General features: G+C 48.0%; 1 protein-coding gene across 4 annotated transcripts in view; it reads right to left on the bottom strand.

Moving 5' to 3' along the window:
- UNC45B (unc-45 myosin chaperone B) overlaps window positions 1-24,423 on the bottom strand; it is a 42,116-nt gene extending 17,693 nt beyond the window's left edge. For 3 of the 4 annotated variants that reach the window (XR_009050095.1, XR_009050096.1, XM_057717000.1), the window contains exons 1-16: window positions 24,339-24,407; window positions 23,652-23,819; window positions 23,034-23,070; window positions 21,670-21,845; window positions 19,192-19,281; window positions 16,541-16,708; window positions 15,370-15,538; window positions 12,454-12,624; window positions 9,069-9,240; window positions 5,889-6,189; window positions 4,873-4,967; window positions 4,586-4,727; window positions 3,718-3,858; window positions 2,291-2,418; window positions 1,316-1,382; window positions 287-400 (exon numbers count right to left, since the gene is read on the bottom strand). Coding sequence is in view for 2 of the 4 variants with exons in the window: in XM_057717000.1 (XP_057572983.1) it covers window positions 287-400; window positions 1,316-1,382; window positions 2,291-2,418; window positions 3,718-3,858; window positions 4,586-4,727; window positions 4,873-4,967; window positions 5,889-6,189; window positions 9,069-9,240; window positions 12,454-12,624; window positions 15,370-15,538; window positions 16,541-16,708; window positions 19,192-19,281; window positions 21,670-21,845; window positions 23,034-23,070; window positions 23,652-23,819 (2,139 nt within the window). In the remaining 2 variants the exon portion in view is untranslated. Of the gene's footprint in view, window positions 1-286; window positions 401-1,315; window positions 1,383-2,290; window positions 2,419-3,717; window positions 3,859-4,585; window positions 4,728-4,872; window positions 4,968-5,888; window positions 6,190-9,068; window positions 9,241-12,453; window positions 12,625-15,369; window positions 15,539-16,540; window positions 16,709-19,191; window positions 19,282-21,669; window positions 21,846-23,033; window positions 23,071-23,651; window positions 23,820-24,338 lie in introns of all 4 variants that reach the window. The other variant, XM_057716999.1, reaches the window with a different exon arrangement.

Genomic DNA, 24,423 nt, shown 5'->3' with positions numbered 1-24,423 from the left:
TTGCCTTCCCCGCCGCCCGCCCCCCCCCCATTGTCTGATTCAATCTTCACAATGATCCTGAGCGATGGGATTATTTCCTTGACTTTACAGATGAGATGACTGAGTTTCCAAGAGGACAGCCTTGTTCATCAGAGTCAGAGGCTGGCCTGGAATCCACGTGCCTCCAATTCATTGCCCTCTTTGTGACAGCACCATGCCCCCTCCCAGGCCAGGGGTAGGGTAACAAGGGGAAAGGCCCCCGGGAGCAGAGGAGACCCCTCCCAACCCCCCCTCCCCTGTCACCCACCCGCTCCCCGGGGAAGGCGATGTCCGGATTGGAGACCGCTGCGATTTTCGCTAGGGCATGGGCCGCCTTCACCTTGCCCACGTCTGTGCCCTCCAAAGCCAGGGGAATCAGGGCCTGCAAGAAAGGGCATAGTCATTCCTCAGTCACAGATACACAGAGGCCTCTCTCCCCAGCCTCCCTCGCCAACGGCTGTCTGTTCCATCAGAAGTTCAGGAAGACTATCATAGAGTCAACTCTTGAGCATCACAGAAGAGTTCAGTTCTGAATCACGGATTCGCTCCCTCCCGTTGGTTCCCAGCACACACGGAGGTCTTCGCCCACCCTCTTCCCCACCTATCCATACTTTTGTTTGGCTTTTGGAAAAATAAATCAAGACACTGATCACTGAGTTTTTACTTTCTGCCTAAGTCAAACCTCATCATAACAGCAGCCGTTCACTGAGCACCTCCTATGAGCCAACACTTTACATGTATTTTCTCTAATCCTTGCGACATTCTGCAAAGTGAGTGTGTGATTTTTTCCCCCTCGTTTTACAGATGAGGAAGCTGGCTCAGGGAGATTAAGTAATTTGACCAAAGTTACGCAGCTGAAAAGGGGATAAGTGAGGATCTGATGACAAGACTTCTATAGCAAAGTACCTGCACCAGGGTTCCTTCCAATAGCAAGGAGGATAAATGGGATCCCATAGGAAATCCCATGACACGTCACAGACAGCACAGATACCTGAATGACCGTATTCCAGAGGTTGGGCTGGGGCAGGGGCTGCATTATTCTTGGACCAGGCAAAGAGCGGGCACACACACATACACACATGGACACACACATGCAGAGACACACACACACACACACAGACATGCATAGACTGACACACAAATACACAGAGACACATAATACACAGAGAAACACATACACAAACACACAGACATACATATACACACCCAGAGACACACACACACATACACACACGAGTGTGCTCCTCCCCAATGGAGCGCCTTCTAGGACAGCAAGAACCTTATGCCACCCAATTACCTTTCCACCACCTTGAGCCACAATGGTACCTCGGTCCTTTGGGTTGTCACACAGTGCCAGGAACACCCTGGAGGGCAAGGGTGAAGGACACAGTGCATGAGCACACCCTTCCCAGGCATCCGCAGGCCAAGCGGTCAGACCCGGTGAAACCCTGGGAAGTGCGACCAGTATGCACGTGCCACAGGACTAGACACCTTGGGAAGATACTGCCATGGACCTGAATGGCTGAGGAGGAAGTGAGGCCAAAGGCAGCTGCAGAGAACTGCCCCATCCCTGTTCAGGGGGATCCAAATGGCTCCCTGCTGCCACCACGCGGGAGAAAGTCTTCCACATGGAGGCACCCCAGGACCACCACGTTCTGGCCCTTGCCTTCCTCTCTGGTCTCATCTAGTACCACTCTCTCCCGTGCACTCCATGCTCCAGACATATTCCTGGAGAACCCCATCCTCATTCACTCGTTCTCCCTCCATCCTCAGGGTCTTTGCACATGCTGTTCACTCTGTCTGGAGCCATTCCCTCCCCTGCATTTGAGCGGCTTCTTTTCTTCCTTCAGGATTCCCCTGATTTGTCACATCTTCCAGGAAGCCTTCCTGGCTTCCCACTCACCCACCCTCCAGTTTGGCAAGTTCGGTGCCACTGCTCGTGCTCCAGCCAGTCCTCTGTATGTCCCCCATAACGGCACCCACTGCATTGTATGGTAACTGTGGGCCTGTCTGCCTCCCCATCAGGCTGCACAGAAACCGTGCCTTTCATCTCTGCATTTCAGAGCCTGGGAACCAGGTCACCAGAACGGACAGTGACCGCTTCCCTGTGATGGGCTGCCCCGTCGTGTCACTTTTCAATGTTGATGCCCATCAGCCTCCCCTGCAGGCTCCCAGTGGGCTCACTCCCTCATTCACTCCCCCGCCCTCTCTGTCTCCCCAGCCTCCTGCCTCCAGGCCCCTCACACCCCAGCCGGGGCCACTGCAGCCACACCTGGCCAGCAGCTCTTTGGTCTGGTCAGTGAGGATGGCATTGTCTGCTTTCACCATGCAAGCCAGCGCCGAGATGACACCGGCCTTCAGAAGCCGCTTCACCCGCATGTCCACAAAGTCCTTCTTGTCCTGGGGAGATGCAAAGGGGGGCAAGGAAATCAATCCTGAAACAGAAGGAAGATCATCCAAAACACTAGATGACCTGTGTGTTACTTTCCTTGCAGAGGGCTGGCTTTCCATTAGGCTATGCATGGGGGCAGGGTGGGTAAGCAGGAGGGAGAGGGAAGAGGGAGCACATAAAGCTGACCTACTAATGGACTGGGTTTTGCTGGAAACCCAAAGTCAGCCCCAGGGTTGAACAGTCTCTACAGATAATCCTCAACGTGGCTGGGAAGAGGCTGACAGTCGTGGGCAATCTCTAGAAGCCACAGTTGAACTTCATAGTGGCAGAACACGCTATACACCCTCGACTGCATGAAATCCTATGCAGCTTTTAAAAATGAGGGACTTCCCTGGAGGTCCAGTGGTTAAGAATCTGCGCTTCCACTGCAGGGGGCACGGCTTCCATCCCGCATCAGGGAACTAAGATCCCACATGCCATGCAGCGCGCAGAAGGAAAAAAAAAAAGATTCAGAGAATGACACAGTAGTGTGGAAAACACCTCAAGTATTCTCCCCAAACTGGGTACAAAATGGTAACTATATTCTGATTATAACTATTTTAAAAATGCATAGAAAAAAAAAGAGCCTCTGGAAGGTAATATAACAAACTAAAATGTTGATAGCGGTCAGAGGGAGATGATGTAACTGCAAGTAGCCATTTTCATTTCTCTACTGTCACATTTGTGTTTGTTTTGCAACATGGTTATACTACTTTGGTCATGTTTAAAAATCTAAATGTTTTACTGGTCGTAAATACAATGCATATATATTCATATGCAAACCACATACAGAGTATACCGTTGTGTGCAGGGAATCACTGTGGGAGGGTCCCAAGGAGATTTGTGACATCTGGGCTGCCACCGACCCCATCCCTGCTCTTCTCATTATTGCTACCTAGCACCCATATCCCCAAATCCAGATCGCCCAGAAAATAAAATCTGTGTCCACGTTGAAAACGTGAAACACAACTGACTGCCTGATGGCCATGAAATCAACAACATGAATGCAAAACGTTCATCATGGCTCCACGTGGTTTCTCAGACTATACACGATTCCTTCCCACCCCCCCCCCGCCCCCCAACATTAAAACTAAGAAAAACACGAGTGCCACCTAGTGGGGGAAATTGACCATGACCCTCTTCAATTTATCTGCATCTTCCACCAAACCCTCCCAGACACACACAGCACCTGAACATCACTGACTCTCCTTCCCACCCCTCTGGCAGTCCGGTGGCACAGCTCCCCTCCCGGCCATCCTCTTCCCCACCTTGGGGTGCTCCTCGGGCACGTGCTGCTTCGAGAACTTGGCCAGCTGCACCAGCTCAGGGATGACCTCCTTGACGTCATAGCTGTTAGTACAGTTTACCAGGGTGGTGGCCACCGAGTACAGGATGGTCTTGTCAGGGGTCTGGAGGCGGGAGGTGGGGGAAAGGAGGGGACAGGCAGAAAGGAAACCTGAGAACACACCGCTGCTTCCAAGAGGCGCCCTCACAGGCAGGCTGGTTTGGGACAAGCGTGGCTTGTGTGGCCCCAAGGGAGAGGAACTAGCTCTGCTCACACAGGGTGGCAGGAATTTCTACTGCCCCCTCAACGGCACCCCAGAGCATGAATGGGAGTCCTCTCGGTGTGCTCTTTGCATTGTGCCCCTTTCAAAAGCCCAGTCCAATAGGTTTTCCATCAGACTGGGGTGGGAGCTGGATAACCTTTGGTGGAAACTCCCTCCCACACTTCCATCCTTCAGCGGAGGGAAAGAGGGGGGTGGGGGGAGGTGGCCCAGCAGAGGAGGAAAGGCACCTGGAAGGGACTGGGAAGACGGGAGGGGCCCAGAAGAGGTCAGGTACTGTCCCTTGATCCCTCAAGACCTCACTCCTGGGCGGGGCGGGGGTCCCAGGAAAATAAAATACCATCATCTTTTTCATCCTCTTGCTGCCTGGAAGGCACGAAGAGTTGTGAGCCCATTTTACAGTCAGGAAAGATGAGGGCCAGACAGAGGGAAATGGCCAACCCAGGTTTACATGAAAAGCAGAGGGTAAATCAAGAGAAGGACACGGGGGTCCAATCTCCCACGCTCAGTGGACGGCCCCATGAGCCTGAATCCAGCAGATCCTGAGGCCAGAGGTCAGGGCCACACTTGCCTTGGCCAGCTCAAACATGGCCTGCAGGGCAGGGATGTCCTGAACAAAGTCGTCCTTCACGTCGGCGTCCAGCGTGAGGTAGGCCAGGCCCTCCACTGCCCATCGCCGGGTCCGGGTGTCTATGGACGCATTGCACAGCCACCTGGAGGAGGGGAGGCAAGGGCTTGGGCAAGAGTGAGGTGATTCAGGGGAGCAGGCAGCAGGTGGGCGGCCTTTCAGGATCTGGCATCCACTAGGGCACATCCCCGAGAGGAGATGGTGGGCTTGGGGAAATAGGACCCCCTTACTTGCGGCACTGTTTGGCCAGCTTCTCTGTCGACCCTTCAGCAAACTGCCTGAGACCGTAGTCTGTGCCGCCCGCAGAGCCAAGTTTACAGAGTCCCTGAGAAGGAGGGGAAATTTGTAGGATCAGCGACACCAAGGCTTGGAGACAAGGCCTTGCTCAAACAGGTCCCTGTGGCTGGGACACTTTGCCCCTTTTCTTTGCCTGGATAAACCTTTCTGTATCCTACAGAACTCAGGGCAGGTGTCACCTCCTCCAAGATGCCTTCCCTGAGGCTTCCGGGTTAGGGTAGATGCCCACAAAACTGGAGGTTTTTACTGTACCCTTTTCCCCCTAACCATTTTGCCCACGTAGATGCTTTGTGTCTGTCATTTTGAAAAATCAGCACAGGATAATACTAACCATATCTGTAACCACAATGATAAAACTTATGGCACAAAAACTGGCTGTGAAATCATATTTTTGTGGGGGGCAGATTCAGATGTGCAGATTTTTATCCAGGAAAAACTGGACTCTTGCTAGGAAAAAATGTCTTCCCTAAGAGAAAACTCACAATGGCAGGAGCTAAAATTAGTTTTTTAACAATTGATATGAACCAAAAAAAAAACCAGGTCAATGTCTCAAATCTTCACTGTAATTTTTGACAAGAAAAAGGTCAATGAAACTAATTTCTACAAAATGAAAATGGAGAAAATGCAGCAGGTTTAACTGTGCTATATAGAATCCGGTTAAGGAAACAAACTGAGTTTTTGGAGTTTGCAGTGAAACTACTTGGTGGACAAAACTCATCAGTGTTTGCGTCGTTCAAAAGCATCGAGGAGACCATCATTAGGGTTACACGGCAGGGTCCCCCATCCTGAATCCACATTCTCACAGCCTCTTGCTTATTACCCTGCTCTGCAGGGGCCTGTGGGTGGGTCTCGGTGCTTAGAGCGTGGTCCCCTCAAGGACAGGGACCACGTCTCATTCATTCTAGCATCCCGGATGCCCGGCACGGTGTCTGGTACCCAGCGCACTCACCACCAGCGTGCGGATCTTGATTTTCTCATTTTTGGTGGTCTTGTAGATCTCCTTGAGCAGTGACACGCCGTTGGTGATGATGAATGTGGCACGGCTGAGCTTGGTAGAGGCGTGGATGAGGGCCTCCACAGCCACCAGCTGGTCCGTCTCACGCTCTGAGCCACACAGTGCCACCATCATCTCCATCACTCCTTTCAGCCCCAGCAGCTGATTGCCCAGGTCAAACGGGCCCTGCAGGATACCTGACACTGTCTGGATGGCAATCACGTTCTTGTCCATGTCCTGGGGGTCAAACTTGCCCCTAAAACAGAGGGCCAGCGTGGTCAGGAGAACTGGCCAAGGGGAGCAGGAGGAGTGTGAGATTTGGGGACGGACAGATTTGTTCTTGCATCCTAGATCCACCACTCGTGCTGTGTGACCTGAGGCAAGTCACTGAACCTCTCTGAGCCTCAGCTTCTTGATCTGGAAACTGAGGATAGCACTACTACTTCTCAGAGTTATGACGGGAGTAAAGGATATAAGAGATGTATTCCTCAAGAAGCACACTCAGATGGAGACTGACACTCAGGAAGTTTATTAGGGAGAGCTCTTGGGATCAACACCTGTTGGGAAAGGGAAGAAATCAGGACTGGATAGAGGGAGGCGCTGGACTGCGATACAAAGAGTTCCAGAGCCGAGACACCTTTCAAAGTTGTTCCAAGTTGGGGTGGAGACAAGTCATTGGATGCTGGCTGCCCTCAGCCGAGGCATGTCCCCAAAGAGAGGTGACAGGTGAGAGCTGTCAGCTGACAGGCTTCCCAGAAACTGGGGTGCCTGGTGGGAAAGGAGGGCAGCCACCACAGCACAACAGGGCTACCACGGTGCCTGCCACACTGCCTGACTCTGCAATGTGGCTGAGTCACGACATAGCCTGAGCCAGTCGCTCCTCTATCTGGTCCAGTCCCTTCCCCTAACAAGTGGGGCGGGGGAGTGGACTACAAGAGCTGGAAGGTTCTGGCTTGCTTTCAAAATCTACTATCATCTACTCTACGGGAGGACCTCTGTATGGGGACATCAGAGGTGACACACCTTCTGATCCTTCCGTGATCTGCCCAGGTTGATTCCATGTGGGGAATCGGGTCAGATGTGCACAGTGCGAATGCAGACGTGTATAAATTAAAGAAGAGGGCATGGAGCAAGAGTCAGAGACCTGGGCTCCGGTCCCACATCTGCCTCCGGCTGGGTGACTGGGCAAGTCCCTCTGGGGAAGAGGGGTTGGCTTTGGGAGCTCTGAGCACCTCTCTGGCTCTGACAATCATGTGCTGTACCTCATCTTCCCACTCGGTGCCCTGGAACCTAGAGCCTTTCATATTTAGTAGGGATCTGCCCTTTAAACTGGTTCCTGATGCCAGCTGGTGTTTGAACCTACACCCAGCCCCTGGTCCCTGATGAAGCACCCCCTGGGGGCGGGGGGAGGTGGCAGCCTCAGGCACCATTCGTTGAAGGTGGTGACCCCACCCACTCAGCGTCAGGTGACTGCAGAGGCAGTATTCACAGGCTAACCGAGAGGGGGCTTCATTAAAAAAACCTCTATCCAGATGAGGACTGGCTGGGAGAACTCAACTTGGGATCTCATGAGAGACTCAAGAAGTGAGCTGCAAACGCTGAAGCTGAGGTCAAAAAAGACCAGAGAAGGGACTTCCCTGGTGGCACAGTAGTTTAGACTCTGCACTCCCAATGCAGGGGGCCCAGGTTCAATCCCTGGTCAGGGAACTAGAGTCCATATGCATGCCTCAACTAAGGAGCCCACCTGGCACAACCAAATAAATAAATATTTAAAAAAAAAAAAAAAAAGGCCAGAGAATCCCTGAGGAGCTTTAAGTGAAGCAAAGTCAGGATCAGGATAAGCAATGGGACTGAGCCAACTTTGCTGGGACCCAAATCCAGGAAGCTGAGAATGGTTTTTACATTTTAAAGGGTTTTTTTAAAACAAAACAAAACAAAACAAAAAAGCTGTGATAGAGACCTATGTGTCCCACAAAACCGAAACTTACTCTCTGGCCCTTTTCAGGAAAAGTCTGCCAACCCGTGGAATAGAGAAAGGAGAGCAGAGTGAAGGCAGGATCTACACCCTCCCAAGACTCACCTGGTGCTTTTTAAACATGCAGCTTCCTGAGCCACAACCCAGACTGCTGGGTCATGAGGGTCCCCAGGAATCTGAATAATTTCCAAGTTTGAGGATCATTGGAGTAAAGGAAGGGGGAAGCCAGCTACCATGAGGAGAGAGCCACATGGGGAGGAACCGTGGCCTCCCACCAAGGCCAGCACCAACGTGCCAGCCACAGGAGTGCACCATCTTGGAAGTGGGTCCTCCAGCCCTGGTCCAGCCTTCGGATGGCTGCAGCCCAGGCCAACAGGTGACTGTAATTTGTAAGCCCCAAAGCCTGAACCACCCAGCCAAGCCTCTGCCAAATTGCTGTCCTATTGTGAGATAATGCATGATGCTTCTTGTTTTAAGCTACTAAATTTTGGGGTAATTTGTTACACAGCCATCGATGACTAATACAGAGCCTGACTGAAATGGAGCAGGACCCTATGGTCCTTCCCCCCAGTGTCTTCAGCCTGCCTTTTGTCTGTGGAAGAACTTCAGCCAAACAATAAGATTAATCAGAGAAGTGAGAAAATGCAGAAACAAAGGCAGTCACATGAGACCAAATAATAAGTCATTAAGCAAAGTCAAGGATCTTCAGTTCCTCCACAGTGGCTATAGATAATATTCCAAGCCATATCCTTTGAGCTGTCTTACAGGTACTGAAACCCCCACCATGTGGAAGAAGTTAACTACATGATGATCAGACTATAGCCATGACCTAAGCTGCCACAGTGCTGAGAACTGGCCTGAAAGAAATGAGAACCAACCAACCCTGGAACTAAGACTAACTACCTAAAACAATCAAGGTGACGCTGATCAGACCCCTGCATGCCTCATTTCACGGTGACTGTCGGAGCTGACGGTGCCCTTTCGGTGTGTGGCCCCCTGCGTCTGTCTATAAAAGCTCTTGCCCACGGATGGGCGGGGGGGGGGGGGGGGGAGTCAGGAGTCCACCCTCCCCCCACCCCCAACCGTGCCTCTTCACTGGCTTTAGAGTGGTGAGCAGCTGGACCCCCGCTCTCGGTCACAGGACCCTCCGGGACACTCACGTGATGTGCTCCTCGCAGATCTTGCGGAAGTGATCGCGCTCCGGGTCACAGCGCAGGTCGTCGTAGAGCTTGTTGATGAGGATGGAGGCCAGCATCCGTGTGTTGTCAGTCAAGGGCAGGCAGGATGGCAGGTCTGGAACCTGCCCCACCACCTTCAGGATCTTCCTCAGGCCTGCAGGACAGATGGCAGCAACCGTAAGAGGCCTGCCGGGCTCCGTCCTCACAAACACCCCTCCGCGCTCAGTCCTGTCTTACCATCAGCTCTCTGCAGCCCGCCTTTAGGCAGCACGTGGCTTGTCCACGTGAAGGGCACTGGGATGGGGCCAAGAGACCCAGGTTCTACCCCTGACTCTGAACCTACCTAAGCAATTCGCCTCCCGCTATGGGCCTCTGTTTTCAACATTTACAAAGTCAAGACTGGTTGATCTCAGAGGACTCTACCAGTGCTAACATGCTGTGGGTTGATGCATAATCTTCTGCAAATATTATTTTATACTCTTTTTTCTCCAGGCTTCAGTTTCTTTTTTTGTAAAATGGGAACAGTACTACCTTCCTCATAGAGTTTGAGGATTCAGTGAGATAATGTATGGAAACTGCCTAGTACCAGTGCAGATACATCATGACACGCCACAAACATTTAGTAAATATAACATTTACTATTTATGGTTATTATCCCCTCTTTTCTCTTTTTTAAATAATGTCTTTTTTAAAATTTATTTATTATTCATTTTTTAATTTATTGGCTATGTTGGGTCTTCATTGCTACGTGCAGGCTTTTTATAGTTGTGGAGAGCCGGGGCTACTCTTCACTGCAGTGTGCAGGCTTCTTATTGCGGTGGTTTCTCTTGTTGCAGAGCACAGACTCTAGGCGTGTGCGAGCTTCAGTACTTGCGGCACGTGGGCTCAGTAGTCGTGGCTCGCGGGCTCTAGAGCGCAGGCTCAGTAGTTGTGGTGCACGGGCTTAGTGCTCCTCGGCATGTGGGATCTTCCCAGATCAGGGCTCGAACCCACATCCCCTGCATTGGCAGGTGGATTCTTAACCACTGCACCACCAGGGAAGCCCCCTGTCTCTTCTTTTCTGATGAAGAATCTTCAGTGGCTTCCTGTTATCCACCGGGCTAATCAACCATTAAGTTATTTCTTGAATAAGTGAATGAATGAGTGAACGAATAAACGAGCACCTTTTAGGTACTGGCTACCAAAATAAAAGACGATCCTGACCTCAAGAACCTCACAATACAATAGAGAAGACAGATGTATAAAGATTACAATAAGGTGTAATAGGGACAGAGCAGTAACACCACGGATGGTGTGGTTCACTCCACCAAAGCAAGAGCTGCAAGTTATTTTGAGCACTTACTACGTGCCCAGAGCTTTCTACACGTTCTCTCATTTATTCCTAACACTGACCCTACTGGTTAGTGGGAATCATTATCGCCATGGTTCAGAGCAGAAAACCAAGACGTGGAGAAGTCAAATAACTTGCCCAGGATCACACAGCTGGCAAGTGACATAGCAGGGACCCTCTCCCAGCAATGTCTGATTTGAAAGCCCACGATGTTAACTGTTATGCTACACTGCCTTGGGGACAACAGCTTGATTTCGGAGTTGGTCAGACCTTGGAGGGGGGGACAGATAAATGGGAGGGAGAACATTCTAGGTAAACACTGGGAGGCATGAAACTCTGCATGTGGCAGGGAATTAAAAGTGCCTGGCATGTATATGTATAGCTGATTCATTTTGCTGTACAGTAGAAACTAACACCACATGGTAAAGCAAGTATATTCCGATAAAAATTAATTTAAAAAAAAATGTAAAAATCAAAAAAAAAAGTGCCTGGCAGTAAATTTTGTGCTGTGTATTTTATTTTTTATTTTTTTAATATATTTTTATTGAAGTATAGTTGATTTACAATGTTGCATTAATTTCTGCTGTACAGCAAAATGACTCAGTTATACACATATATACAGTCTTTTCTATATTATATTCTATTATGGTTTATCTCAGGATATTGAATATAGTTCCCTGTGCTCTACAGTAGGACCTTGTTGTTTACCCATTCTATATGTAATAGTTTGCATCTACTAACCCCAAAGTCCCAGTCCATCCCTCCTTCACCCTCCATCTCCCTAGGCAACTGCAAGTCTGTTCTCTGTGTCTGTGAGTCTGCTTCTGTTTTATATGTGCTGTGTATTTTAACACACAGCACAAAAGCACTGGCAGGACTGGAGAGTCCCTGGAAGGGGCCTGATGAACCAACCCGAACCCCCCAGCCTGGCTCTCAAAGGCCTTCATCACGTGCACCCTGCTCCACCTCCCCAGCCTCATCCCCTGTCCTTCCCTTCCACTCTGCCCTCGCCTTGAGCACCTCACTTCTCTTCTGCTACAACACTGGACCTCCTCCTTGTCCATGTCTGCCTCTCCCTGAATCCAAAAACTCACTTCAAGCTAGACATCCTGGTGACTCCCCTACCCAAGTCTCCCAGACCAATTTTCACAACAAACTTCCACATTGCAGCTTTGCACCAGATACCTAGATTTTTAAGTCTACATTATTTTTACCTAAATGCTATTCATTTTGGTGCCTGGAATAACAGATATTGCTTCCCACCTGCCCTATCCCATGAACCATGGGTTTGGGCCTAGATCCTAGTGCAGAGAGAAGTCCATTGTCGACGCCCAGCCTCTGTCACATAAGCATATAAGACCAGAACTGGGCAGGGGAAGAGGGAGTGTTGAGCCAGGGAGGCTTAAGCACTAGAGTAATTTGTCCAAGTCTAAGCATTTACACATGAACTTTGCTGAAATCTGTGAAAACCAAACAAGGGAAGTGCTGTATCAAAAGAGATTAAAGGTCAAGCTGATAAAAGCTGACTTAAACCTTTTAAAACAAGGTATGGTCTATATGTCATTATATCTGTGGGAGAATTTGTCACAGCAGGTCATAAAGCCCCAGGTATGACTCCCAAACAACTGAAGAAGGCGACTTAGGAGAGGGGTGATGCCCTGGAGGTGGCAAACTTAGTGACTGTCTCCTGCAACACTGTGGCTGGACTTTTTGTATAAAGTACATGGATGCCATTTCTCCCTCTGGAAGGCCTGTATTTTGCTATCGGAGACTTCAGGAACTTCACCCCCTGTTGATGGAGTCTTGTTTGGTTTTTTTTGGTACTTGCCTCACTTGTCAGGAAACCCCGCCCAGAGGTTTTTGAGTTCTGGGTGTGTACAGACCCTGAATATGCTAATGCCTTTTCCTGGCTTTTCAGTTGGGAATAAAGACCTCTTCCAGACAAGAGCCACACCCCTTCCACCTTCTGCTGGTTGCCTGGTACCCTGTGCTCCCTGGAAAGACTGGCGGGAGCCCCAGACCCTCCCACCTCCTCACCGTTATCCACCACATAGATGGTGCGTGAGTTGTCGTGAATGGCAAGGTCCTTCCTGGGGACATTTTTATTGAGCAGGTTCAGGGCCTGATCCCTGCCCTGGCCAGACACCTTCTTACTGACCAGCATGTCGAGCAGGTGGTTGGTGATCTGCTTCAGGTCCTTCTTGGTGTCTGAAGAAGGAGAGGAGAGGCGTAAATACAGAGGATTAGGGCATCTCAGGTATACAGAGCCAGAGATGGCCGAGCCTTCTGGAAGGACTCTGGACATATCGAGTTCATTGCTTCCCAGATATTGGAATTTCCCAGGACAATACAGTATCTCATTCCAAAAAGGGGAGGGAGATCTCTAGACAATACCTCCAGCAGGTCCTCCAGCCACTCTGAATGCTGACTACTCTGGCAGCCCAATCCATTCTTGAAAAGCTCTGGTTCTTAGAAAGTTCTTTACTCCCAGGCAATGATGGGCAGGGATCCAAAGATGCTTTGTGCAGTTTTTAATACACTGATTTAATAAAATGTTTTCCAGAAAGGAAATTTACACTCCCTACAGACATCTTACTCCCTGCAGATTCAGACATGCTGGGAGCCTGAAGTTCAAGCCTTTGCCTGGGATGCCAGATCTTCCCTGCCCACTGGGGATCTTAAAGGCAAACACCTCCTCCTGCTTTTGCCGTGTCTGACCTCTCTGAAACTTGGAGATTTTTGTCTTCATTCTACATTGGAGCCCAAGGCAAGCAGACAGGCAGGTAGAAAAGCAAAGATCTCCAAGCCACGTTATATAAATGAATGATGAAGGAATAGGGCTAATTGGAGAAGGAAAGACACACGTGGACATGATAGCCTGTCTTCAGATAAAAGTATGTCATGAGCGTGAGATGAGGCTCCAGAGGGCAGAACTGGGACCAGAGGTGAGTAGACCTACAAGGAGACAGATCTGAAATCAATATATGGAAGAATTCTTTAGCAGAGATGTCCAATGCCCCATGCCCTCCGGAGGAAGTTGCAGCTTCCAATGAAGCCACAGTATTCACGGTCTTGGGTATTCAGTCCCCTCCCACACTGGCCCTGGACTGGTTATGTGACCTTACGGCACACTCAGAGGCTTAAAAAGCACTTACACATTGGGGCTCGTCCATGTGAAAATGCAGTGACCACGTTACACAGAAACCCAAGCTGCCCACCAGAGAGGCCTCAAGGAGTAAAACTAAGGTACCCTGGCCAGCATCTCCAGTTAATCACCAGCCATATGAGTGAAGCCATGTTGGACCCTCCAATGATTCTAGTGCAGACAAGGATCATCACCACAGTAAGTCAGAACCACATCGAGAATGTTAATTACTAACATACAAAGAGCTCTTATGAATCAGTAAGAAAAACACTGATACTCCAACAGAGAAAACAGGTAGCAACACAAACCATTTGAAGACAAAGAAATCTAAATGGCTAATAAGGATAAGGAAAAATAATCAGTCTCATTAGTAAATTTTAATATTCAAACAAGATGATTTTTACCTACCGAATAGGAAAATATCTTTAAGAATGATAATATTTGAATCTGGTGAGAATGATCTGAGGCTAGAACTCTTATCATCACTTGGTAAGAGTACAAATTGACGCACCCTCTCAAAAGGAATTTGAAAGTAAGGTAGTGAAAGAGCTTTAATTATGTTCATAGCATTTGACTTAGTACTCCCATTTCTAGGAATTTGTTCCAAGAAAATAATTACAAATGCAAACATAGATTTATGTTAACAATAGCTACTGAAGTGTTTTTTTTTATAAGTATGCAATTGAAGGCAATCCAAATCTCCAGCAATATAGAGCTGATTGATGAGTTATAATACATCCATACAATGGAATAAAATGAAATTATTTAATATCGAGTTTTCTATGAGTGAACCTCCCTCTGTGACCCTCCCAGGGAGAGCAGTTAGTTCTAAAATGATGTCTAGAACCTGCATACACAGGAAGAAGCATGAGTTTGTATGTGCATATATGTAGGAATGAGACACATGTTAAACTAATGATTATTCAAGTCAAAAGGAATCCTCTTTAAGAATATTAAACAGTATGCAATAGTAATATAATGCTCAGAAAGGAGAAAAAACATAAAACTATCCATAGCTGGATTCCAACTTTGTTAAATAGATATTTATATGGATGGATAGAAAAAGGACTGGAAGGACACACATGGCAGTGAGAATAGTGGTTATCTGGAGGGGTGATTACAGGTTGTTGGGAGTTTTTCATCTTTACATATTTCTAAAATTTTCCACATTGCTCCATAAGCCTCTGTTACTTTTAAAAATTATAGTAAAACATACAAAAAATTGAGTTTACCATCTTAACCATTTTAAAGTGCACAGTTCAGTGGCATTAAGTACATTCACACCGTTGTACAACCATCACCACCATCCATCCAAAGAAATTTTTTCACCTTCAAAACTGAAACTCTACCCCATTAAACAATCCCTCATTTCCTCCTCCCCCGCCTCTGGCAACCATCATTCTACTTTCTGTTTCTATGAGTTTGACTATTTTAGAAACCACATATACATGGAATCATACAGTATTTGTCTTTTTGGCACTGGCTTATTTCAACATAATGTCCTCAAGGTTTATCCATGTCATAGCATGTGTGGGAATTTCCTGCCTTTCTAAGGCTGAACAATATTCTGTTGTATAGATAGACACCATATTTTGTTTCCCCATTCATCCGTCGATGGACACTTGGGTTGCTTCCACCTTTTAGCTGCTGTAAATTATGCAGCTGTACCTCTGTTACTTTTATAATCAGAAAATAACGGTAAAAATATAAGTGGGCACCCCCACATAGATGGAATGCCCAGCCTGAGGTGGTAACTGACCCTTCCTTGCCCCCACCCCCTTGAACCAAAGCTGAAAAGTAGCTCCTACCCAGAACCAGGGCCTCTTCCTTCCCTCGATGCTCTCGCTTGTCCTCCCCAGACAGAGCGTCGATGATGGCCTGGAGCAGGTTGCAGACGGCTAGAGACATCTCCTCATTCTCCACGGCCATGAGGCTGCAGATTCGGCCTATCCGGACTGCGTGGAGAATTGCCGTGGCCTAGATGCCCCCAGCAAGAAGCACAGTCAGCTGCCTGCCCTGCCCTTCCAGCTGCCATGCGGGTTAGGGAGTGGGTGATAGCCGCCCTGTGCGGTAGGGACAGAAGCCCAGGCAGCCAATGCCTCACGGGCTCCGTGGCCCAGGGAGGCCCTTGACACAAGCCATGCCCCCTTTCCAGAGGTGGAGAGCTGCTCCCTCCAGTACAGTAGCCACTTGCCACAGGGGAGGCACTGAACACATGTAACAGCAACTTCACATTGAGATGTGCTGTGAGTGTAAAATGCACACTGGGTTGTTTTTTGGGTTTTTTTTTTTTTTAGGTTATTAAATTGTTGTTTATTGTGTATAATGGCAAATTTGTATGCACAGGTTGGCTTAAAAAGATATTTAGAAAAATCAGAATTTTGTTTTGTTTTGTTTTAGCATTCAAGTACCTGATTTAGATAAAAACAACACTAACAAAATCTATTTGTGTCATTTAAGGTAGCTATAAAAAAAAGGCCATGCCATTTAGAGCATGGCCAGAATTATATCCTGAAGGTCGTCAGTCTCTATGATACTCTAGATATTCAAACCAGGAAATTTAAAATTCTCTTAGGTTCAAATGATGTGTATTTACTTTCTATTGCCACAAATTTAGTAGCTTATATAATATTGTAGGTTAGACAATCAACTGGGCTCAATTGGGTTGCACACTGGGTTTTGAAGACTTAGTACGAAAAAAAGTAAACTAGCACAGTCTTTGCATTCAGCTCTTCCTCACAAACTACTTTCGATGAACTTCTCTTTGCTTGGTCAGACCTGCTCCCAGCATCAAGGAAAAACAAGAGGACCAATCTCTGTTGACCTGGGCCCACACAACCAAGGTTGAGAGGGGACACTTTAGATGTTGTATCAGGGTCTATCCATGCCAGCCATGCCCTGCCCGCCTTGCCCACATGTCAACGCCAGGTCCTCAGACTGGCAGCCCTCCATGCCATGAACCCCACCCCCTGCCCTCACCCTAGCTCGGTGGCCACTGCACATGCCCGACAGGGTCCTCACTGCAGCCAGCATCAGCTCAGGCCTCTTAGTGTCCAAAAGCTGCAGCAGGAGGGCCACGCCGTTGTTCTGGAAGATCCTCTCGGCCCCTGCTTCCTCACGGCCTAGGACAATGAGGTTGTTGGCGGCCTGAAGAAGGAAGGAATCAGTGAAGGTCATGAGGGAAGTCTGGCTACGGAGGCCTTGGCCATGAGCCAAGTGCAGGGGCTGGTGCAAGGACTGGGTCTTCAACACATCTTTATATTCTTTCCCCCTATAATCCTACTCCTGGGAACACAGCCCAAGAACATAATTCAAAACAAGAAACAAAGTAACTGGCAATAAAGACCTATTGGATGAAATATATTGCAGCCATTAAAGTTATAAATGAAAAGACTCAGGAACAACTTGGGAAAAAACATTGGTAAGCAGAAACAGAATCGCAGGTTCACTCTGACTGCACTTATGGTAAAATAAAACTGTAAATATATGCTTGCAGATGACTTTAAAAAGGTAGGGAAATGTTAAATTAATTAAACAAGGAGGCCCTTAGTCTGAGGTGGCTTCAATGCCTAAGCGACTAAGTAAGCAAACCCAAACCACACTTTGCTATAGAGCAGAAATTAACACAACATTGTAAATCAACTACACTTCAATTAAAAAAAAAAATCTAACCCTGTATTGCCTCAAGGTGAAAAAATTGAAACTTAAGGATGACCAGTCACAAACAGCTAATGAGCCTTCCCCAAATAACACAACTGCTCCAGCTATAGCCAATCAAATAATTCCTTTGTTTTGTTTCCACCTCTATTCTATAAAAGCTTTTTTCCTAGCTCCTGTCAGTGGAGTACTCCTAACCAATTCTGGTTTTACACTGCCCAATTCAAGCAGATTTTGCTCAAACTCACAGAATTTTTAATATGTCTCAGTTTATCTTTTAACAGAATTGAAGTGTTTTTACATGGGGGATTATTTTCCATTAAAAGTGTTCCTTGAATATAGTTTTGGCATTTTTTATTTGTTTCTCTGTTTGGGAATATCTGAAGTTGCAGTGGGTTCTCAGGAAGGTTGAAGGTTGTGGGCAGAGAGATGGGATGTGAAAGCCCTGGGTTTGAGTGCTGATTCTGCCACATGCTAGCTGTGTGACCTTGGGCAAGTCATCGCATTTCTCTGGGCTCCAGATTCCTATCTGTAAAAATAGATAGTTGAGCTGGGTTTTGAAGTGTCTTTCCACCCCTAAAGCCTTCCACTTTGAGGATATATATACAGTCATCCCTCAGTATCCACAGGCAGTTGGTTCTAGGACCCCCGTGTATAACAAAATCCATAGATGCTCAAGTGCGTCATATAAAATGGTGTAGTACAGACAGCCCTCCTTAACCGCAGGCAACCAACCATGGGCCAAATTCCCTTAAAAGACCCCAGATCTGGAGAGGAGGCCTTGAGCAGGACCTGAGACCCTGGGGTTGGGTGAAGAACTCATGAGGCAGGACAAGGAGGAGGTGGACAAATAGTAGGGGAGGCTGTTTAGAGAATTCCAGGCAAGCATGAGCAGAACCATCATCACTCTATCCGTCAAGGGCTTTGTATTTTCAAACCACTTTTATCTATAACAACTCATTAAGTCCTCATAAGAGTTTGTTATAAAAGATATCTGCATGGGATGAATTGGGAGATTGGACTTGCCATATATAAATTATTAATAAATAAATATCAAATTGTACACTTTATATGCAGTTTACTGTATGTCAATTATATCTCAATAAAAGTTCTTAAAAAAAGATATCTGCATATTATATGGACTTATTGAGCATTAAATGAACAAAAATTCCCCAGGCATTGTCAAGTTTTTATAAATGTTCAGATATTCATTTTTTTTCCTCTGAAGGACTAGAAACATTTTAAAAATGCAACAGATTTGGCTAAGAGGATGGTATTCTGAATAAATATTTTCATATTTTAGAATGACTTGTTGCAATATTTTGAAAAGAAATAAAACATCATTTTAATGTGTTTGTCAGGGCCAAAAGTAGGGTGAGGCAGGTAAGACACTCGCCTTGGGTGCAAAATTTACAGGGCACCAAAAACCTCTGTAATCAAGATAAATGGTATTTAATGCAATGTTTTAAAATATCCAGATCAATGCAATGGGGGACTTCCCTGGTGGTCAAGTGGTTGACTCTGAGCTCCCAATGCACGGGGCAGGGTTCAATGCCTGGTCAGGGAACTAGATCCCACGTGCCGCAACTAAGACCTGGTGCAGCTAAACATAAATAAATACATAAATATTTTTTTTAAAAGTTAAAAAAAAATCAATGCAATGCAAAAAAAAAAAATCCATGGTGAACAAAATATCAGAAATATAAATAAAGACAGGATTCAACCCTACCGCATGACTCTCCTCATTGGTCTCACCCTAATCCTGGCCCTTCTTATAGTTCCCGCTGTTTTCTAAAGTGCTTAACGTTTGGCCCCATTTTCGTTTACCTTCTCCAGTGAGCGGCCCCACCACCCTGCAACCTGTCGGGGGGCGTTACCGCCGTGACGCGGGGGCGGAGTCTGCAGCGGAAGTACAGTTACCTGGTGGGCCCCGAGAGCGCCCTCTGCTGGCCCGCTGGTTGCCCAGCACCCACCTTCTCCAGCTTATCAGCTTCACTATTTCCGTCCAGGAGAATCTCAAACATCTTCTGTACCCTCGAGTCTGTGGAGAACTGCACACGGAGCTGAGGAGAGAGGAGGCAGTGGGGAAGAAGGCAGGCAGGGGTCCACATCAAAGTTCATCGCAGTTAATATCTTCCATCATTCATTCATTCACTCAACAAGCATTTACTACCATAAACAAGACTAAAAGGCAACCCTCAGAATGGGAAAAAATAATTGCCTATGAAACAACAGACAAAGGATTAACCTCCAAAATATACAAGCAGCTCATGCAGCTTCATACCAAAAAGGCAAATAACCCAATCCACAAATGGGCAGAAGACCTAAATAGACATTTCTCCAAAGAAGACATACAGATGGCCAACAAACACATGAAAAGATGCTCAACATCACTAATCATCAGAGAAATGCAAGTCAAAGCCACAATGAGGTATCACCTCACACCAATCAGAATGGCCATCATCACAAAGTCTGGAAACCACAAATGTTGGAGAGGCTGTGGAGAAAAGGGAACTCTCCTGCACTGTTGGTGGGACTGTAAGTTGGTACAGCCACTATGGAAAACAATTTGGAGGTTCCTTAAAAAACTAAAAATAGAACTACCATATGATCCAGTAATCCCACTCCTGGGCATATACCCAAAGAAAACCATAATCCCAAAAGAAACTTGTACCATAATGTTTATTGCAGCACTCTTTACAATAGCCAGGACATGGAAGCAACCTAAATGCCCATCAACAAATGAATGGATACAGAAGATGTGGCATATATATACAATGGAATATTACTCAGCTATAAAAAGGGATGAGATGGAGCTATATGTAATGAGGTGGATAGAACTACAATCTGTCATACATAGTGAAGTAAGTCAGAAAGAGAAGGACAAATATTGTATGCTAACTCACATATACGGAATCTAAAAATGGTACTGATGAACTCAGTGACAAGAACAAGGAAGCAGATACAGAGAATGGACTGGAGAACTCGAGGTATGGGAGGGGGCGGGGGGTGAAGGGGAAACTGAGAAGAAGCGAGAGAGTAGCACAGACATATATATACTACCAACTGTAAAATAGTCAGTGGGAAGTTGTTGTATAACAAAGGGAGTCCAACTCGAGGATGGAAGATGCCTTAGAGGACTGGGGCAGGGAGGGTGGGGGGGACTCGAGGTGGGGGAGTCAAGGAAGGGAGGGAATACGGGGATATGTGTATAAAAACAGTTGATTGAACTGGTGTACCCCCAAAAAAATAAAAAAATAAAATAAAATAAAATAAAATAAAATAAAATAAAATAAAATTAAAAAAAACAAGCATTTACTGAACAACTACTACGAGTCAGACACTGGTATATGCTGGGGATAGAATGGAGAACAAAATCAAGTCCTTGCCCGACAAAGCTTAACAGTCTGGTTACATTTGCGGCCCCATTTGGTCTTCACAAGTCTTGGAAGACAAAGGGTCATCACCCCAAATTTGAGGTCTAGTAAACGATTAGCTATGAGACATTTAAATATGGGCTAAAACAGAAATATATCTCCAGGATCAGAAACGTGAAGCAGTTTCCAAGTACCTCTTCAAGCAAAGTAAAACCATCAGTTTTGAATACCTCATCCCAACCCCAATGCTCTGAAGCTTTCATAAAATGACCTAACCAGTCATCCTCCCCCATCTTGCCAGCTCCTTCTGTACCTCCCACTACTTTGTTCTGCTGACCTACAGTGCCACCTGTTTCCATCCTGGGATCATTTCCTTTTGGGGGTGGGTGTCGCTCACTCCCCACCCCTTCTATGATCACTCCTTAGTCTGTATTTTGTCAGCCCTTGAGCCTGCACTATGGACAGTCTGCTGTGGTCCCACCATGGGGCTGCCCCCAGGCACAGAGGAGCCTTGTGTCTTGGAACAACGAGCTGTGTGATCAGTTACCCTCCTGCTCTTACAGTGGGGAAACTGACAACCTAAGGAGTCCCTCAGAAAATTGGTAGCTAAGCCAGGGCTGGGATGCAGGATTCCTCACCTCTGGTCCAAGTTCTCCCGACCCCACTCCATTTTCCTAGAAACGATTCCCTGTTCCTACTGGTTCCTGGCTCTCTTTCATTCCCCAGCAATACCCTCCCCCTAACTCTGAGGTTTCTCCAGCTGCCTTTGTCCTCCAAGAGAAGAAGGTCATGGTGCAGACATACTAAGTCACAATTTTTTAAAAAGCCTCCATCTGCAGTTTAAAAGACCGCTGTTCTAGTCCTAGCTGACTTGCACCCTCGAACAAGCATCACGGCATCTCTGATCACTCACAGGTAGAGGTACCTGCCCAGCTGTTCTGTGGCATGTGACCACTCACTCCATCCAAGGGTATGGAGGTAGGCCAGCCCTGCCCTGATGTCCCGCTCCCCTAACTGATCCCTACTAGGAATGGGGAGAGGTAGCCAAGGCTAACAGGAAAGGGTCCGGCTCACCTTCTCCTGGATGCTGGTGTTGAGCCTCCTCAGCGTCTCCTGGAAGTTCTGGTTCCGTGGCTCCAGGGTGGCACAGCGCTGCACATCCTTGAAAGCCTGGTCCAACTTCCCCAGGTGCTCCAGTGCCTGGCATCGCCGATACAGAGCCTTGATGTCCGAGGAGTTGATGTCAATGGCTTGTGAGGGAAACAGGCAAGGCCTCAGGGGGCCAGGCTGCAGACCACCTTCCTCCCTCTCCCACCGCTGCCCCCAGCTCCAGGGCTTCTGTCTCTTCCTTGGAGAGTATGCATCCATGTAGACTATCTGGTCCAAGGCTCCCCTTTGTTAGGGAGGTGGTAAGAATCACAGTGTCAGGGTTGGAAGGGAGCTTAAGGGTCATCTCATCCAATTCCTGACTCTCCAGTCTTGGCTCCGTGATCCCTGCCAAATGCTCATCCAGCTGGTGCTTGCATACCTCCAGCAATGGGGAGCTCCCTCTTCAAGGCAGACAGCTCCTTCAGAAAGCCCTTCCCTCCTCCCACCTGAAGTATATCTCCCTGTAATTTTGTCCTTTTGTCTTAAGTCCAGCCCTGGAATCCCTGAGCTGAAATCCAATCCTTCTTCCTTGTGACAGCCTCTTAGGTATTTGAAGGCAGCTCCTCATCCCACCTGGGAGTTCCTTCTCTGAGCTAAATAGTGCCCCTTCCCTGCTTTTCACAGGATGTGTTTCCAGTCCCCTCTCCAGCTAGGTCCCTCCCTTCTGAACTTATTCCAGGCTATCTCTGTTTCTCCTTAAAAAAATAGTGACCAGATCAACCCCCAATACAGAGCTATGCAGAGGAGAATCCCCTTCATTCTGCATATCATAGCCCTAAAAATGCAGCCAGAAGTCTTCCCAATTTTGATCATGCTCTTAGTTCTAAGTTCTCTCAGAACGTGAGACACTCCACAGCTGGCATTGATGTATATTTATTTCTCTTAGTGTCCGTGGAATAAAACAGTGCCTCCCTCTTCCCCTCGGGAAGCCTGGCCCCCACAGTGAGGATCAGGCTGATGCCCTCGTTCTGGGGAACATCCCTCCCCCATGAGTATATCCTAAATGACGACAAAGTGGCTGTGTCCTTACTGTGACAAAAGGATTTCTGGAAGCATCCTTCTAGGAAAAGAAGCTGCTCCAGCATATTTAACATGTGAAAACATGACTTAGGAGTGGCTTCTCTGGAGCTCTCCTTTCACATAAGGATGGTATGTCTGAGTCCCACCTACAATGCCCAGGGTGGCGTTGATACAGTCAGTCACGCCTGGGAGTGTCAAGAGCCTCTTAGACTAAACAAGGATGCAGAGGGGGAGGGGAGGAGGGTAAGGTCAGAGTGAGGGGGGCTCACCTCTCGAGGCATCTGAAGCTGCCTGCACATAGCTCTCCTGAGAAATGGGGAAGAAGGAAACTTGGTTAATGTGCACTCAACACAGAGACAGCAGGAGAGGGTCCCTGAGGCAAGGACAGAGGGCTTGGTGGTAGCTGCCACTGTCAGAGGCCAGGGGAGCGCCCCTCACTGGGCACGGAAAAGTGGATGAGCTCTGGCATCAGGCAAACTTGGGTTTGAACCCGACTCTAACTACCTGGAGATCTTGGGGGAAGTTATTTAATTCTCCCCTAAGTCTTGAGTGTCTTATCTGCGAATTGGGCATGAAAGCAGCAGCGACCTCATGGTCTGTGGTTAAGACACCATGAAATAACCTATGAAAAGCCCCTGTCATGATGCCAGTTCCCGTGAGGCTGCTTCCCACGGGATGAGAACTGTCTCCATGGATGAATTTCTGTCTCCCAGAGGAGTGGGTCGGACGAGGGGTACCGGAAAGCATTGGGAGGCGCTTTTCTCCAACCTGAGGGGTCCAGGTGCAAGGGCTGGGATGATGGGCGTGCCTGTCGGACAAGAGGGCTGCCTCCACACCCCTGCATCCCAGCCCTGGCCCTCAGCATCCCACCCCTCTTCACCCCAGACCGTTTTCAGGCCACAGGCTGCCCGGTTCCGATAGAGCGTGGCCAGCAGGGCCTTATCCTTGGTCAGCTTCAGGGCTTGGCTGTAGCTCTTTGCTGCGGCCTTGTAGTCCTGGAGCTGGAAATGGCGGTTCCCCTCCTCCTTCAGCTGCACTGCTTCTGCCTCGGCCATCTGTCGGGACAGGAGCAGCTCTGTCTGGCCAGCCCCTCCCTCCAGACCCGGGGCTGGGCTCCTGGCCTGAGGTCTGGAGCACTAGGGCCCCCCACCCACCAGGATGGAAGGTGAGGATGCTACCTGGAAAAAAACCACCCCCCGCACATGTGAATCCCTTGTCCAGAAGGACATCACAGCATTTGCTCGGAGCATGGCTGGAGCTGAGAGGGGTCTCAGAGTCCCTGGGGAACTCTGCTCAATATTACATAATAACCTAAATGAGAAAAGAATTTGAAAAAGAATAGATACATGTACATGTATAACTGAATCACTTTGCTGTACACCTGAAACTAAAGCAACATTGTGAATCAACTATACACACACTAAAAAAAAAAAGCCCTGTTCCTCCCTCTCTCTCCCTCCCAGCTGGACAGGTGAAGCCACCACACCAAGGGCCTGAATTCTTATTGCAGGCCTTAAAACTTCTGGGTCCCCCTTCTCCCTCCCCAGTCCGAGGAACACTCCAGGCCAGCTCACTTTCTCACAAGGACAAGGCTCTCCGTCTGTCCTCCCCGGGGTGCTGCTCCTGTGTGTGTGAACCCCCAGCCAGCCAGCGTCAGTC

Source organism: Hippopotamus amphibius, chromosome 17 (genome assembly GCF_030028045.1).
Source record: "Hippopotamus amphibius kiboko isolate mHipAmp2 chromosome 17, mHipAmp2.hap2, whole genome shotgun sequence".
Classification (NCBI taxonomy): domain Eukaryota; kingdom Metazoa; phylum Chordata; class Mammalia; order Artiodactyla; family Hippopotamidae; genus Hippopotamus; species Hippopotamus amphibius.
This window is presented reverse-complemented; position numbering and strand designations above follow the sequence as displayed.